Below are 17,676 nucleotides of genomic sequence, written 5' to 3'. Positions count from 1 at the left end.
TTTGGTTTTATTTAATCCTAAAGTAATATCATAAAACCAGCAAAAGCTCCATTAGTAACATCGGATTATCTTTCTAACATAGAAGCCTGACACATAAATGATTTCCATGTCAGATGTGAAATGTGTTATATTATATATTCCCATATGTTAACCACACTCCCAGTACAATATTTTTACAGTAAAATCAAATACAGACTACAGTGTTCAAATCAGACTGTAGACAAGACCAAAGCTGAATACATTCTCATAGCACAGCATCACATGTCGCCATGGAGCTACTGTACAAAGGTTCACTGATGTTTTCTTTTTTTTTAAGTCCATCTCACTTTTATCTTCAGATGTATTTATGTCCTCTGCCTTTGTGTCTCTACATGTTTCCGTTTTCTTTTTTCCAACAGTATTAATGTTAATACAAGTCAAATTAACAATAATAATAATGAGAAAGAGTATGGTATACACAAAATGAGTAATGAACAAATCATTCTCAGAATAAAAACTCATCTTAATTGCATATCTGTCTGTCCTGGAAGAGGGATCCCACCTTTGTTTTGTTTGTTTTTCCTGTAAGAGTTTTTCCTTATCTAAATTGAGGGTCTAAAGGGTGTTTAAGGCTGTACAGATTATAAAGCTCCTCAAGGCAAATTTGTGATTTTAGGCTATAAAATAAATAAAAGTTGACATAACTTTTAGAAACAGCAAATTAATCACTGTTTTGCTCATATGGATGGACATGACATTACTAACTTAACATGTATTTAACTCTCTCTTCAAATCATTTTCTGTGATGGGTAGATTGGTTCCTCTGCCACAGCAAAACCCAGATGTGTCCAGTTGTGTAGTCCTTATGACAACCACTGACCAATCTGCCAACCTTCCCTGCTCACACACACACACACACACACACACACACACACACACACACACACACACACACACACACACACACACACACACACACACACACCAGCAGTCTTCAGAGTGTGTGCTGGACAAAATCTAAAGTCAAGCATGAATACAGAGGCTGACAGGCCAATTATCAGATGTACTCTTCGTTCTGCATCCCCACCTCTGAAGGGAAGCAGATGTGAGAATCTTGTCGCTTTCACTCAAGCCAGTACAATGACATGGCCCAACAACAAAAGGCACAGCCTTCACAAGGAATTGAGATGGACAGAGTTGTAAACATTGTACTGTCATACAGTTTTATCTGGTGGGTTTTCACATTTCAAGCTTCAGAAGATATGATGTAGTGTTGAGATGCGTCTGACTATTCTTTCAACTAACTTTCAATTGGAATTTCATTCCTTATAGATGCTTTGTAGAAATATAAAAATGTCCAGAATTGTAATGCGCAATATTACTGTTTTTTAACTACTCTTTCCATTCTAGGAATCATACTGCATGTCATAAAACAATTACTGAGGTTTAATGAGCTTGAAAAGACATGACATAAACTGAAGAACATCTCTTTGTTTCATAGGTGAATGTAGTACCAGCATGTGTCAAAGCCTTGACCAAGATGCTGTACTGTCCATACTGTCGTGGCATGCCTGGGCTGAAACCCTGTCACAACTACTGTCACAATGTTATGAGGGGCTGTCTCGCGAACCAGGCAGACCTAGATGCTGAATGGAACCTCTTCATCGGTAAGAAATAAAAGATTCTGCTTCAAATCGAGTGCCCTTGCACCTGTTTCTCAGTTTCTCTTTGTAATATTTTTAAGGTTTGTGTGTCTGTCTGCCTGTGCGCACACTCGTACTTCTAAGGCTGCATGTAACTTTTCTAAAGCAGTGTCTTTGAATAGTCTCTGTGGGAATTCAGTAGGTTGTACTGTGTTAGATTCAGCTTTAAAGGATTTGCAGAGACAAAACTGAAATCTCATTTGTGCAACCATTCCGTCTTTTTTCAGTCTGAAATGTTGTTTGCTGTTGCTGGAACTTTGGCATAGTGCTTAAAGCTCTGGTCCCTGCTGTTTGGGATTGATAAAGGAGAGCAGATCCTAGGCAAACACATTTTCTATAGTGTTTCCAGCTGAGCTCGGTGAGTAATATAGCACTTCAGTTAGGCTGTAAGTAGCTGGATGCTCTAAGCCCTCCTGTTAAATGGATACCAAGGAGGCACATAGAGTGTTCCCTCTGGATCTTTTGTAGGCCAATACTTTATTTGTTATGTACCCCAGTTGCATCCTCCCACCCACACTAACAGATTTTTTTTTTAAATGGGGTGACGTTTTTTTAAGAGGCATCACTGAAAACAATGTGTCAAGTGAACTGCACTTCTAAGCTTTTGGCTGTTTTGTGACAGGCCTGTCATTCGAGAAACCATCAGATGACGTACCGCTTGTTCTCTCCCATGGCATGTCTGAAGTCTCAGATCGACACAGGCCCCTGTGCACTGAATGAGATGTCTCGCAGCTTTATGACATGTGTTAAAAAGTTAGTGTCTTGTTCGGTTGTGAAGAGGCAAATCTATTGCCGTAACGGGACATTCTGTTTGACAGTAATGGGAAGAGCTGTTGCAACAGAATGATGAATCTGGTAAGACAAAAACACCCTTGGGGTGTAGAAAAAGTGTTTTTTTTTTTTTTTTTTTAATTTTGTTCCACTTTTTGTGCAGACATTGTTTTTTGGTTTGAAAGACAATGTTGCTGGGAGTATTATAATTACAAATGTAGAACCCAAAGGATGTTTATTTTCACAATGAAAGACACATTTTTTTATGTCTACTGACATTTTGTATTCATTATCTGTTGCTAAAGAACTTCGATTTGCTTACGGTGCAGCTTGCAAGAAATATTGATTTGCCTTTCAGAGACAACTTCTAAATGTGTCACAGGTCAATTATTGCCACTGGAGCATATCTTTGCATTATAGAAATGTATGGATTGAGCCCTTACACAATCTGTCATTGTCATCCCTTTAAATCATCACTTATTAGAGGAGGTTAGATAAGAGGCACAGCCTTCAATTTTTAGGAGCCCTCAATGACATTTACCTGTGGACTTTGTTCATAGTTAAATGTTACTATCGATATCATTGATTCGAAAGACAATAGAAAGGAGAGCAAGGCTTTTCATTTAGTTTTAAGAGAGAAGATGAGTTTTGAAAATTGTCTATAATCTTTCTAAATCCAGTTGAATCTGGGATTTATGTAACAAATAACATTCTTTCTTTTATTAAAAATGGACAAAAAAATAGAGGAATGCCAACTTGGCTAAATAAAACCAGATAATGTTTTTTCTCTCTCTAATGTACAAAGTTGAGCTTTCGTCATTCTTACTTAGTGGAACAAATCAAAAGATTTCGGAAAATATGACACAAGGTTGACAGATTTATATTACGGTATATTAAAGATGCAGTAGGTAAGACTTATAAAACTAACTTTCTGTCATATTTGCTGACGCTATGTTCCAGTAGAACTACATAAAGCAGGTAATTTAAAAATAAATCTGGCTCCTCTGGTACCACCTCCAGCCTGTAGTGCGATTTGCAAAAATCCACAGCTCCCTGTTCAGATTCACCAATCAGGGCCATGGGGGGTGTCTAACTGCGTGTCAATCACTGCTCAGGCACACGCATTAATTCTCCCTTGTGGGGGGAGGGGCTTAGGAGACCGTTTGGGCTTTAGCAGAAAGGGGGGAGGGACTGAGAAGTTGTTGATGTTCAAATTCTTTGGCTAAATCCTGGATCTTCACAATCCTACCTACAGCACCTTTAAACATTGTAACTGTATTGTTAGATTTAATTAAATACAGTAAATTAGGGCTGGGCGATATGGCAAAAAATGTGATCCCGATATATTTTCCCATTTTGATCGATTTGATCGATCCAAGTTTTTGCTGATACTGCCTGTTCAAAGTGCATACTGAGTGAAGCCGGAAGAAACCAGAGGTTTAATTACACTTTAGAATATAGTTTATTAACATGTAAAATAAAAATAAAAACATGACTTTACAATATGCAGCGCGTTGTTTTTGAAGACTCACATTACACATTCACATTATGGGATGCCCCACTGGTCAACAGAGCAGTAGTGCCTTCTACTGGCAAAATAAAATTAAAAGTAGCCCTATTTTCCTCGTACAGAGTCATCTTACAATTACTTCTTCCTTTTTTGTATCTGCAAAATAAACAAATGGAAACTAGGGGAGTACTCAGTTTTGGCTGCATTTCTTTTGATTTTGTTAACAACCTAACTTAAAAGCAACATATTAAATCTAAACAAAAAACAAAAAAAGAATCCTGTCGAAAGCTTTTCAAATGTTTATAGAGGTAGCAAAAAACCAAACAAAGAGTAAACAGGTGCATATGTAAACAAGTGTCTTTTGCTATACAATAAGATTTAGAGCTTGTAATATTCTTGCTCCTTTTTGAATATTTTTCATATGGGGCAATGGCTGCAAAAGACGACACGACTGATTGTTGTTTTGGTATAGCAGCTACAGACCAGCTAATGCTAGCGCTGTTAAAAGCAGACAAACTACTACTTTGGACCAAACTCTTTTTCAAGAATGTGTTAACTGTGGTAGCAAACGTAACTTTAGCCAACAGAAAACCCCTACAAGGTTAAAATTGACTAACTCTAATGTGTAGAAACTCCCCACCCTTAATACAACATTCTCATAAAAAAACAGGTTAATTTTGTACCACCAGAGCTGCATTCAATTATAATATACAGTGTATACTGACCTACAGACACGCCTGTAACATTTATAGGTGTTTTTTTAAATATCATGGCAGAAAAATGGTGGTGCAATTAATACATGAATAGACCCAACCACAATGTTTGTTTACAATAACTTCCGGGTAGAAAACTTCTATCCTCTGATACAATATATCGGTGCTGAGCAAAACGGGGATGAGGAATAACTAGATATAATTGTATCTCATTCTTCTAAAATGCATGTTTGATGCTTTTATATGTCAACACTTTTACTAACATTAAGGTGGAGACCTAATGTACTTGCTGCTGAGATGTTGCTGTTCGTAATGCTAGATTTGGTTTATCAAAGACGCTAGCAAATCAACAGTACAGAAAATATCACAGCAGTACTGTACCCAATATTGACGATTTAACATATCTCCGCAATTCAAATCAACTGTCATTTGTCAAAGTCATTTTTGTGTTAGCATGATGTCACGGTGATTCGGTCTTAACTAGCTGTATTCAATTTAATGCTTTATTTAATGTTTGTATTATGAGTTTGCTATATGGAAATATGAGCTGTGATTACAGCGATGAAAACAGAAAATGAACCCTGCCAAGAGTTTTCTTCTGAAACTGGTTAAATATAACAGTCTGGCTTATATAAATTTTTTCTCACTTTGAGTTAAATTGCTAGGTAATGATTGGCAGTGACACAATGTGTTAAATTAGGTAAGGCTTTCTAATTGAACAAGTGTGAAGCCCGTTTGAGCCAACTGTGTGTGTGTGTGTGTGTGTGTGTGTGTGTGTGTGTGTGTGTGTGTGTGTGTGTGTGTGTGTGTGTGTGTGTGTGTGTGTGCGTGCGTGCGTGCGTGCGTGCGTGCGTGCGTGCGTGCGTGCATGTGTCCTTGACTAATTTCAAGCTCAATACAGTAAAACAGTGGACTTGAGAAATATAGAAATACGATTAAAGATATTATTTCTGTCTTAGCATTTGTGCGCCTTGAAGAAATGGCTTAAAAGAAGGATTTTTTTTAACACAGTAAAACTATTTTTAGACCGACCAGGCATTAATTAATGCCATTAGATTTTCACAAAACAGGGAAAACATATTGTCATTAACATAATTAAGCATTTTTAATAAGTAATTTAGACCAAATAGAATTATAATATAAATACAGACTCTAAATAATCAAGTTCTGGTGAAATGGCTGTATAGCACTGCACTATACTGCAAACCACTACTGGGACTAAAAATTACATTTTTAAAGCCAGTTTTCAATCATCACAACATGGAGCACAACAACACTGTATGAACTAACTGTTGTTTTTCTGACTTTTCTGTTAAACATTTATTGAAATATTATTTGCATGTTCCCTCATTCCCAAAACACATGGTGACAAGTCTGCAGCTGCTGACAAGTCTGTAGAGAACAATGGAGCACCCCCACTCTCAAACACGAAAAACTGATTTGCAGCAACCCATGAAAGTCACATCACATGGCTGATTTTCTATTTTGTTTGAAAAGTGAAGATCAGGATTTATTTGTCATCATTTTACCACAGAAAATGTTTGTTTTTTTATCTGATGCAATGCCGCAGAAGACACATGGTGTCTCTGCTAAAAGTGTAAAACCAGGAACTCTAGTTGCAACAGCTTAGTAGTACTGTTTATTGTCATGCTGGCACTAAATGTCTTGACATTGAATAACATAAATACGGTACCTGCCTCATTGGGCATAAATGTAAATAAATTATCAAATAAATGTACATAATTACTAAGCCATTGAAAACATTGCAAAATTGAGAATAACGCCTGCTACCCTGTTTTGACATTTTCCAAAATAGAACATGATCTTTAATAATAATGCTGTACTGCACTATTATCGTGCACATTCACAAATACTTTTAGTTTTTAATTTGTTTTTCACATTAATACTAGATAAAACTAGAAGTTCAAATATTCATTTTTTTTTATTCCCTTTCTATATCACTTAGTGGCTTTGGCTTTTGGAATTCATAGTTGAAAATAAATGGGATAGGAATAGAGACATAAAAGCAATAACAACAGAACATGATTTTAAGTCAAGCCAGTAAAGTCAACGTTTTTTCAAGTGCTGAAACACTGTAACACCAAACAAATCAACAAGACTTACAAGTTAGAGATAAAAATTAAATTCTGGGCAATCTGACTAATTGATAACCACTTGATTATTAAGATGCCGGTATCACACTGCAGGTTTTACAAGCATTACTGGGGAGAGTAAAACAAATGTGCCACTACTGTGTTTATTCCTGAAATCTGTGTAACATTGAAACAATAATAACCTTGGTGAATACTTTGATGTAGCCTACATATCATTATGCGGAAGGCGACAAATGATTACAGCATCCCTGTCATACATTTTAAAGTTAGTCACAGTACAGTAGTTTACAGTTTGTAAAGGTTACCGTAACAACTTCACACCTTTCAGGCTGCAAATGGAAGACAGACTGTCAGTGAACAATGAGCATAAACCTGGGGAAGGATGTGATTTACCTGCTCGTCCCCGTGTTGGGTGATTTTAGGCAACCTGACTGTGTGCGTGTGTGTGTGTGTGTGTGTGTGTGTGTGTGTGTGTGTGTGTGTGTGTGTGTGTGTGTGTGTGTGTGTGTGTGTGTGTGCGCGCGCACATGTTTTCAGGGAAGGAACTCATGGTTTGGCCAATGGGTGATACCATACCATCAGTCACCTGCCATCGTGACAAATTTACCCAGCTCTGCATCATGACAGACACATCATTATCATTTTTCTTGTCAGCACCTTGTTAAAATACCCTCAGAGAGAGAGGGAAAGACACATGCTGTTATTCACACACTAGCAGTTTTTCAGGCTAACATCATGATCAACGCCATTTTTCAGCTACACATGGCCAAAATTGATGGCAGATTTTAATTTACTTTTTGATAAACCCCTTCCCCAAACAGTGATTGTCCACTCATACCTTTGCAACCATAACTAGCCACGGCAGGCTGTGGATTTCTCTTCATGCTGAAGTGGTGTATGTTGGGCTGTTGTAAGAGAAATACTTTATCTAAAGAGTTTCAAGAGTTTTTATTAATTTCCAAAACCAAAAACATGAGGATAAAAAGGAATGGTTTATATGCTCTAACGTAAGATGCAATTGTTAGCATGTTTAAAGCCACACATTAGCATATCATTAACTAACTAGGTTATATTATTATGTGGAATTGCACATAATGTATAAAAAAGAAAAACCTGTAAAACCTGTGTGGATGGTTCTGGATGCTATCAGAGTTTAGGCTAACGTTAGCAGTTATTTTGCCCTTTTTTGGATTTGGGCAAGTTACCGCTCCAGCAAACCCATGTTACCAGATATGGCGTTACATTCACCAAACACAATTAGTCCTCATCCTGAATACTTCTTTTCTTGTAATGTTAAAAGTGAAAACATACTATTGGAAAATCAGGTAAGGAAGCTAAGCAGCCAAACCGTGTTATGTTAGAACAAAAGTGTCTATTCTGTCATTTTTTCTTTGTCATACTTAGAATCCCAGGATTAACTACTGTAGCTCTAAACTGCAATACAAGAACATCTCTTCTTTATTTCCCAGTGTTTCAGACTGATATAATGTAAGTAGCCGTCAAGTGCCCTTTTAAAACATATTCTACAAGATTTAATTGTATTACAAGTAAACTTAAAATTATAAAAAGTCCATTGGAGACCATTTCCAATCAACTCCTGGAACTAACGTTAGCTTAATTAGTTACCTAGCTACAGCTGATGAAATCAGCCAGTTACAGTTGTCATTTCAGCCAACAAATATGTCAATTGTTGTCTAAAAATAAGAAGCCTGCTTTTGTCTACCTCTGTCTTATATCAAGGACCTATTGTTGAAAGAATTTCGAGTGGTAAATCTACTACCGTTATCATTGACTGTTAGCCTGACAAACCAGACCCACATCAAGATATTGGGTCTGGGAACTCACCATTGGCAGGGCTCAATCCGAGGGGCGGGATAAATGGTTGTCTTTCAAATCCCTCTGCATGCAATAGGATAGCGCTACAACCAACCAGAGCAATGCTAGTTGATAGATTAAACTTTTGCTGTATCCGGTCGGCATACTCCGAACACATCTTCCTTTTTTAAGAATGACTTCAGTGCTTAACTCCAAGTCTTCCAGAGTCGCGGCCAAAGCTGATTCAAAAGACCACTGTTCGCCAGCAGCAGCAGCAGCCATCTTCTTTGTTTTCAAGTAGCAGGGAATTCATGCGGAAACCGTCGCAACTCTGCCGTCCTTTTGTTAAGCCCGCCCACCGACTCTATACACGATGTGATTGGCCTGACCAGAATTTGGTTTTCCCAGCTCGCAAGCCAACGGAGAGTTGCTAGACTGACCCTGGCTGAGTCTAGATTTCTAGGCTAATTGAATGTGACATGCGAGGATGGAAAGATTGACAGGCGTAGCAGCAGTAACTAAGGGGGCAGGGCTTAATTTACTGTATATACAGTGAAAATAATAAACTCATTGCATTAAATGAGAAGTGATTTGTATAGCCTACCATTGTGTTCCTTTATTACAAGCACTGGGCTGTCTGTGTATACATTTTTTCTCCTAATTAAGATATAGGCTTGTGTTGTCCTCTGTTGAGTCCTTTGACACCACAATGTAAGCGATCCTTATTGATTTTATTTGCTCATTTTTTTTAATTGCATGGATTGTGTCCCAGTGTAACTGGACCTCCCCACAACCTCCCAGTTCATGAGAATTCAAGGCAATATTTTGTCTGTCCTGTAAGATGTAAGATTGTAAGATTATGAAGATGAACGCCCTGCCAGTGCTTTACTTTAAATGACGTCGATAGCTTGGCAGAAATAAAGCTCATACTCTGCTTTTACTGCACTGTGTAGCCTTTAAGATGTCTATAAATGATCTACCAGTCTCACTGTAAAAGCTCTACAGTGTCACTCAACGTCCACAATGCTTTACCTAATACTACCTTAAGAGTAATACAGTGGTCTTTAAGATTCCTCAAGTATGACAAAGCATACTGCATCTTTAAGTGAAACCTGAGACATTTACCAGGCAAAAACACACCAACACACACACACACACACACACACACACACACACACACACACACACACACACACACACACAGGCACACTCAAGCTGACTGAGTATCAGGCATGATGGTCTCAGTAACAGATATGACACGAACAAACAAGCTAGTGGGTTCCTGCCTGTCAGAGAGCTGAAGGCTGGATGACTCACTTAGCCTAGTGGAAGTGATCTCCATATCCTCAGCATAATCAAGAACCAGTATATTTTATTTCTAATTGCTACTGGCTGTGCAGAGTCTGCAAGATGCTTTTCTGTACATGTGGCAGGAATGCCTACACAGCTATACTAAATATAAGCAACATTTTTGTAATACTGTAAGTTACCACAGCTGATGGCCACACACATGCATGGTATATATACCACATGCCTCCACACACATGCACACTGACTGTTATTCTTACCATATTTTATCCTCACTTTTTATATAGATGGAAAGCATACAGTACTTGTTTTACACAATTATTACATTTGATGGTATTGCATATTTTAGACTATTCAAAATTGCATAAGCCCAAAGGAATTGTTTGACATTTTGGTATCGTGGTATCAATATAACTCTTGGCAAAAAAAGCAAGCAGCCATATTTCCCAAAATGTCAAACTTTTTCTTCATAGTTACAATTTTCCAAAGCATTAATTTTGTATTTTATTGCGTGATTCCTTTCTTCTACCTCCTGGGCAGCCACACATTTGTACTAATTTTATTAATGTGTGACAGATACACTAGAGTTCAGTTGGTAATCCATCACAGTGAACATCACATGTGCTTTTAATGTTTCCTTTACCGTTCAACACTGGTATAAGAACTAAACAAACAGCAGAAAGGCAGCACAGGAAAATACAATCATCCAGCAGAAGCACTAGTGTCTTGCAGCTGTAGCAGTAGAGAAAAGTGTTAATGTAAAAAGACATACACGTTTATATGTGAGGCACAACAGACATGGTATCTGAGACTTCAGATGGACTAAAGTAATCCAGACATAGCCGAAAGCCAATAAAACAGAAAAAAATGTGTTCGTTGAGCTACAGTCCAGTTGTAAGTGCATGAGAGAATGCCTGTGGAGACTCCCCAAAGACAGACAGATATGTTGGCAAGTTAGCGAGTCTTTTGCAATTGATTCACGTCTTGCACCTGCAAATTGGAAAAAGTGTTAACTGACTTCAGACGTCTTTTAGCAGAGTGATTTTGGCAGTGTTTGTGTTTAGAAAAGGAGTATTCTGAGTAAGACTGAAAGGGTTGTTTCACACTTGTTACTCAGATGATACGTTTTTCAACATAAACACAAGGTTTACTTTGGATGTGTTTAAAAAGTTAGTTTAACAAAGGTGAAGAATACAGGTTCAAGGATATGGCATAGAGGCATAATATGTTTGTAATCGCTTATTTAGTGTTTCCCCTAGGATTTTTTCCAGAGGGGGTGGTGACTGTCCCCCAATATGTTGTTGAGCACCGGAGGGGGGCTGTGGTCTGTGTCCGCAAGCGGTTTCAGGAAAGTGGCTGCATGTGTCCATGGCAATTGCACAGAACATCAACACCAGTACAAGTTTACAGCTGTCCGTGGACACAGAGTGCAGAAAGTGTGTCATAGCCTCCCAGACAGGTGAACTGAGACTCCGTTTCCTGCTTGTCGGTTAACGGTTAATAATCAGTTAACATTAAATTTCATTGTTTTTTTCTTTTGAAAGGCTGGTTGCCAAAATTGCCACATACTAGCTAATTAATTAGCCCGAGGTAAATGCTGTCTATCAGTAAACAGAACTGACATGGTGGCTGGCATTCCGGTGTGTGCGGCAATTTGTGTGTCGGCCCTTTCCCGCGAAGCTCCGATGTGCAGACAGCTGAGAAACAGAAGAAAGTAGCAGCTTCACCAAAATGAAGAATGAAAAACAGAACTATTTTGATACAAACATTTGCTTGCTATATATGCTCTGAAATTAACGTGGCGAGCGAAAAATGTACCTGCATTTGGCAACTGCCGAGTGTTAATTTCGGACACTGCACAAGACCATGGAATGTTAATGTAGGCCTATGTTACTCAGCAACAGGTGAAAATAGGGACAAGGTTTCGCGACTAAAGGTAAAATGAACTGAACTTTCAAGGCGAGGAACGAGAAGCGAATTGCCTGTACAGTATGTGCCAAAGCTGTGAAAACAACTTAATCTCACGCATCCGTTTTTTTGTGTGTGTGGAAAATATAGCATAATTATATAATTTTGTCATTCTTTCAGGGGGTTGGGGAGTCGTTTTATTTATTTATTTATTTTTTTGGGGGGGGTCTCCCCCCAAAGCAATGGTAGGGGAAACACTGCTTCTTGCATGTTGTATGTGTTTTCATCTATTGAGACCGAGCCCCTTTAAGGAAAGGTCAGAGAGCAAGTCGGGACAAAAAAAATAAATTAATGGCTTTATGTCTGCTTCTAAATATATTCCATTGCTTGTTTAATACAAACCATTTGTAATCTTTTGCTACTTTTCCAAATGAATTTTAAAGTGACCCACATGATCATTCACAAAAGGTTTTCTGGTTTCTGCCCCCTAAGGTAAAGATAGCGATAAATGCCCTGGTTTGATTTTTAATTTCTGCCTTTGGTGACTCCTTGTGCGGCATTTACATAAAAAAAACGTTAGTGCCGCTTACAGCAAAGCACATAAACCTAATCATTGGGTGTCTGGTATCATAACTTGTAATTGACACAAAGTCACATTAGACCAAAGCCTTCTGAATCGTATTTCCTAAAGTTTTTTGTGTATTTTTTAGTTTTTTTCACACAAATTTATGAAACACCTTAACACAGGCTTTTTCACTGTTTGTGTTATTGTAACCATTTTACTGTCGTCACAAAAACAAGCTTCATTGTTTAACCACAGCAAGCCGTGCCACTGTTTTCTCCAACATATTCATCAGGTTCAGTGTGTGACCTTTTGTGGCTTCTGCAAAGAAGTAAACGGAAAGCTAAATATGCTGTTTACATGCAAAGACTAATACCGAAGACTGATGGGTGATTCAGCTCTTTTATTGATTTATAGTGTGCTTATTGTGATTATAACTTTAATACAAGTTTGGTCTATATCCACGACTTTCCACTTCCGGGATTGCCCCGTTGCCGCCGGAAATTCCACCATATGTCCTTCTTTTCGCGCGGAGGTCCGTTACCTTCCACTTTTTTTGTGTTGTAATTTTAAACTCTGGTGGATTTATGAGGACTATGGTTAACTGCTCCTCAGATCTCTGCAGGGTCAATCAAGACAGCTAGCTAGACTATCTGTACAATCTGAGTTTTCTGTTTTTCTGTAAAATAACTTTTGAACGCCCATGGCGATTGTGATTGGTTAATAGACATACCAATAAACCAGAGCACATTTTTCTCCCATCCCGGAATGCTGTGTGGACTAGCCAGACCCTCCTCCGCAGCGCTGTGGAGGAAGGACTGTCAAAGTGAGACGAATACACTAATTAAGGTGTTTACACGATAGTTTCAATAATGCAGGTATTGCTGCTCTCTGCTTACAATCATGGCGTGAATGTAAAATGCACTGACTTTGAATCATTTGCATTGGTTATTTTATGTTTTCTAAAGACATGTTTGGGGGACGGGAGCCTTTTACAATGGGTATTAAGTAGAGACAGAACGACTCCCTGGAAAGGTCACCAGATCAATGTAAGGCTAACACAACTGACATGAACTGTCATATTCCCCAGTCACTAATCAATATTTAGTCTCCAATCCATTAGTTGCTTCTTTTCAAAAATGCGGGAAGAAGCACACATTCATGAGTTAGCATAGGAAATCAACCCCAGATCTTCCAACAGTACTAAATGTAGAGTCATTATGTAGCCCAAAACTGGAAATGTGAAACAGTAATTTTCATTATGAAAAATAAAATCAATAGAGCTAAACATAAATAGTAAAAATGTACAAAAAGTTATTAACAATTGATATTTTTTTATGTTTCTGTTTTACCAATATCATCTGGATTTTATTGTTCATACTGTACTTTAAACTGGCATAATCTTCAAGAGGCACTCCACAAAAAAAACGTTGCAGGTGCTGAGCAGCAATTATATGCTGTGATATAAAAGAGTCAGCAGCAACAGACAACACATCAAAGAGCCATACTGCAGTACTTAGTTGACACCTTCCGTCGCTGAACAAAGCCAGTGTAGTTTTCCTCTCAGCTTGTCAAACTAGCAAAGCATGTAAACAAGGAGCAATGTCCCAGAGCATGCTCAGTGACACAGTGATGTCTCCCTGACAAGGAGCTATAACTAAGATGCAGTTGAAGAGTTGTTTTTGTTAACCTAACAACTTTCTCTTAATCATTTTTGTGCCACTATTATTATAAGCAAAACATAAAGTATTGAAGCATTTCTCAATTACATTTTAATTTATAGTTTTTTTTTTTAATTCAATGCAAAGACTTGTGTCTTCATGACCTGTATGTAGACAAACAAATATAATTAATGTACTGTTTAGGCAACATACAACATTTTGTCATGATAAGTGCAGTTTGTCAGCATGTAGAGAAACACCACCACTGGCAATGGAATAATCAGCTTTCCCTGGAAATGTATGCAGGGTGTCATCAATTCATATTGTTCAATGCTTAGTGTTTGTATGCCAACATTTTCTCCAGTTTGGACTGGCAGATGGTGCATGTTATTCCCTCCATTTTCATCACTTCAACTCTGAATAATTGGGCAGACTTGTATTTGTGGGCACCCAAGTGGCAGTTCCCCTTGCATTATGTTCATCATTTCCAATACAACCAAATTATCCCCAGATTAATACATATCAACACAGGAAGGGCAATTGCTGCAATAACAAATGTTTGCTGATGCTCACTGGAAACATAAATGTACTAAGTTTGAGTAATTTCAAAATGTATATGATAATATGTATTTTAGAAAGAGAGTCACAGCTTTAATTCACATTGAACAATATTAAACTATTCAATACCTCAGTCGGTGTTTTACACCTTTTCTCCAGCTTCTTTGTTATTGAAGAGAATGACAGACAGTATGTGACATTGGAGCTACCACTTTAAATAATTTGGATAGTGATATGGCTTCATATCCTAAAGACAAAGTCACACAGGATGATTTTGAATACAGTCTTAAGCCTAACTGGACCATTTCTGTACTCTGGGTTTGTACACGACTTGACACTTTGGTCCTCCCATTGACTCCAGAGCAGTCATGCAGAGCCCAGTAAGATTTAATTTTACTTGGGCCAGTATGTGGTGTGAAATAGTTCAAGAATTTCCACCACTGAAATCTGAGATCCTGTAGCGTCGGCCAGTGAACGAGAAGAGAAATCATTATTAACTCACAAACACAAAGAATTTTGGCCATTACTTTAACATAGGTAAATCTTAGTAGAGATGTCTCCTACTTCATTCTTCAAAAATGTATATCCTATCTCAAGGAACTCAGCAATCTGCCTGGATCAGTATACATCAGTAAAATTATAAATAAAGTGAAAGAGGGCACAGACTTTTTGTCAGTGTTATTCTTGTCAATATTTTAAACTATTTAGTTTTCACAACAATGGGAAAGAAACCAGAGAGCACATATATTATAACCGATTTTATAGGTATCTGCTCAGGATGGATCTAGGAGTATGTGACAGAAATTGATCTTAGAGTGGGTGTATTTATTGAACACTCCAGCACCACTCACCACATCAAAATTGTATTGACTGAGCAATGACCAAAAGTAAAAGAAGTCAATTTGATCTACCACTGGGATCAGACGGCAGAAATGTTAAATTTAAAAGTTGATAAAAAGTCATGAAATTAAAAATCAATGTGGTTAAAAATGCCCTTGATAATTAGGAACCCTTTATTTGTTTTTCAACATTTTCACATAAAAGTTGTTGATTTGTCACTGATTCAGACATGAATGACTACTGTGTCCCCCAAGAGACTCTGCAGGTACAGTATTTTTGTTGGAGTCCCTTCTAATACCTTCAGGTGTGAAGATAAAGGAGTGTTCCATTAGAAAATGTCAGCCAAGAGCAGAAAAAGAAGTTGGCACCATGCAGCCAGCAGTAAACAACCATGTCAATACTCCCCACTGTATCAGTCAATGGATAGATAAATAGATGGAGGAATGGTGGTGCAAATTGAATTATTTCATCATTACGTGAAACTAATGCCAAAAGAAATATATCAGACAAGATCAATAGCAGATAAAGGAGGAAACAAAAAAAAATTATTAAAGCATTTATAAAAAATAAAAAAAAATAAAAAAGTGCTTAGGTAAGTGGACCTGTTTAAAAGAGTAATGTTGATAGCATCAACATGTAAATCTGGCTCAAGAGTTGTAAAAACTGCAACAAAGAATGGAAAAAGTGTAAAAAATAAATACTTTTAAACCAGCAACCCCTTTTAATGTGTTTCAGTGTACACATTTTTGTACAAGTACTAACAATATTTTATATAAATCACATAGATATTCAAAATCAAAACAATGTCAGTAGACAGAAACAGAACATTTCACCTAAATGCAATCTGAATACATACAAGTCAGAAGTGGAATTCGGAATCTTAAAATGCTTTCCACAAATAGAATCATGAGACTTTGTTCCTTCAAACAATGTGTTGGTCATGTTTGAGTGTTGATTCAACTAGACACTATCCCATATAAATATGGAACTAACCTCCCATCTCCATCTCCTGCTTAAAAAACTAACAAACATTGTCCAGGACCAATGTAAAGTTTAAGACACTTGGTGACCAAATTAATAAAAGCTGGTAGTATAGCTGGTATGAAAAACAGCACAGCCTGTGCACTATAATATGTGCTTTTCTTTACCCTCCTAATGATTTATGGTTTGAACAGATTAATCTTTAAGTTGCTTTTCATCAACAGCCCGTTTTTTATAAAAAAGTGTTCCCGTATGTAACATAATTTCAGAAGTTATTTAAGCATGTAGAAGTAACAATTCCTCCTAGCAATTCATATGGCTGACTCAAACTCGCAATCCATCAAATATTCATTAAGCTATATGAAAAATAGGTTGTCAGAACTCAGCTGAGGATATCATTTAGATCTTTGAGTCTTTTATAGAATGAGTAACAGAATTGCTGCCAATTTCCCTCTCACTGTATTCCACTGAGGCTTTTTCTGCGGTAGCATTAGAGCAGTACTCTGCTAAACATAGGCTGCTGAAGACTTCACAGGACTCAGGTTGGCCCACACAGTGACCTCCAGCCAGCTTCTGATGGAAATCTAACCAAGCATCATGCCCAATTTGAGATTCCAGAGTAAACAAACAGGAGTGCTCTTCAAAGGTACAGCCACTAACAGACAGAAGAGTGGGGTCTATCTGTTGCTCGATTCACTCAGTATCCCGTAAAAGAACAGGCCTGCTTTATAACATACACAACCTAAAAAAAAAAGTTAATATAATATGTGTTTTTGTGCAAGATGCTGAAGTGCTGTACATACTAAGCTGTTATCAGACTGCCAGATTTGGGTTTGTTTGGGGGTTTGGCAAGTTTAGTTGACAGGTTCTGGGAGAGTCGTTTCAGGTTTCAGGTGTTGTTCAAAAGTCTTTGTATTTTCTTACATGTTTTTATATAGCCTACCTGTGGAAAAAATGAAATAAACTGAATTGTGAGATATAATAAACAAGGACAGATGATGCACACCTCTCTTTGTCTTTGGCTAATCAGTAACAGTATGAGTAGAAGGCAACACACACAACATTAAAGCAAAATAATTGTCATCTCAAAGGTAAAAAAAACTTGCAAACAAAACATTTGTGTAGTCGTAAACTAATGGACTTTTATTTGTTTGATATGTCTTTTTGTTTACAGTTCCCTCTGCTTCTTTCTCAATGATTTAAACCATATACTGACCTACCTGTGGCAATATCGTAGGTCTGCTCGGGTCCTG

General features: G+C 37.5%; 1 protein-coding gene across 1 annotated transcript in view; it reads left to right on the top strand.

Moving 5' to 3' along the window:
* gpc6a (glypican 6a) overlaps nt 1-17,676 on the top strand; it is a 166,758-nt gene that overhangs the window by 102,299 nt on the left and 46,783 nt on the right. Inside the window, exon 4 of the mRNA XM_078257227.1 lies at nt 1,481-1,646. Within this exon, the coding sequence (XP_078113353.1) occupies nt 1,481-1,646 (166 nt within the window). The remainder of the gene's footprint in view (nt 1-1,480; nt 1,647-17,676) is intronic.

Source organism: Sander vitreus, chromosome 1 (assembly GCF_031162955.1).
Source record: "Sander vitreus isolate 19-12246 chromosome 1, sanVit1, whole genome shotgun sequence".
Lineage (NCBI taxonomy): Eukaryota > Metazoa > Chordata > Actinopteri > Perciformes > Percidae > Sander > Sander vitreus.
Note: the sequence above shows the minus strand (reverse complement) of the source record. Positions and strands in the feature narration are given on the sequence as shown.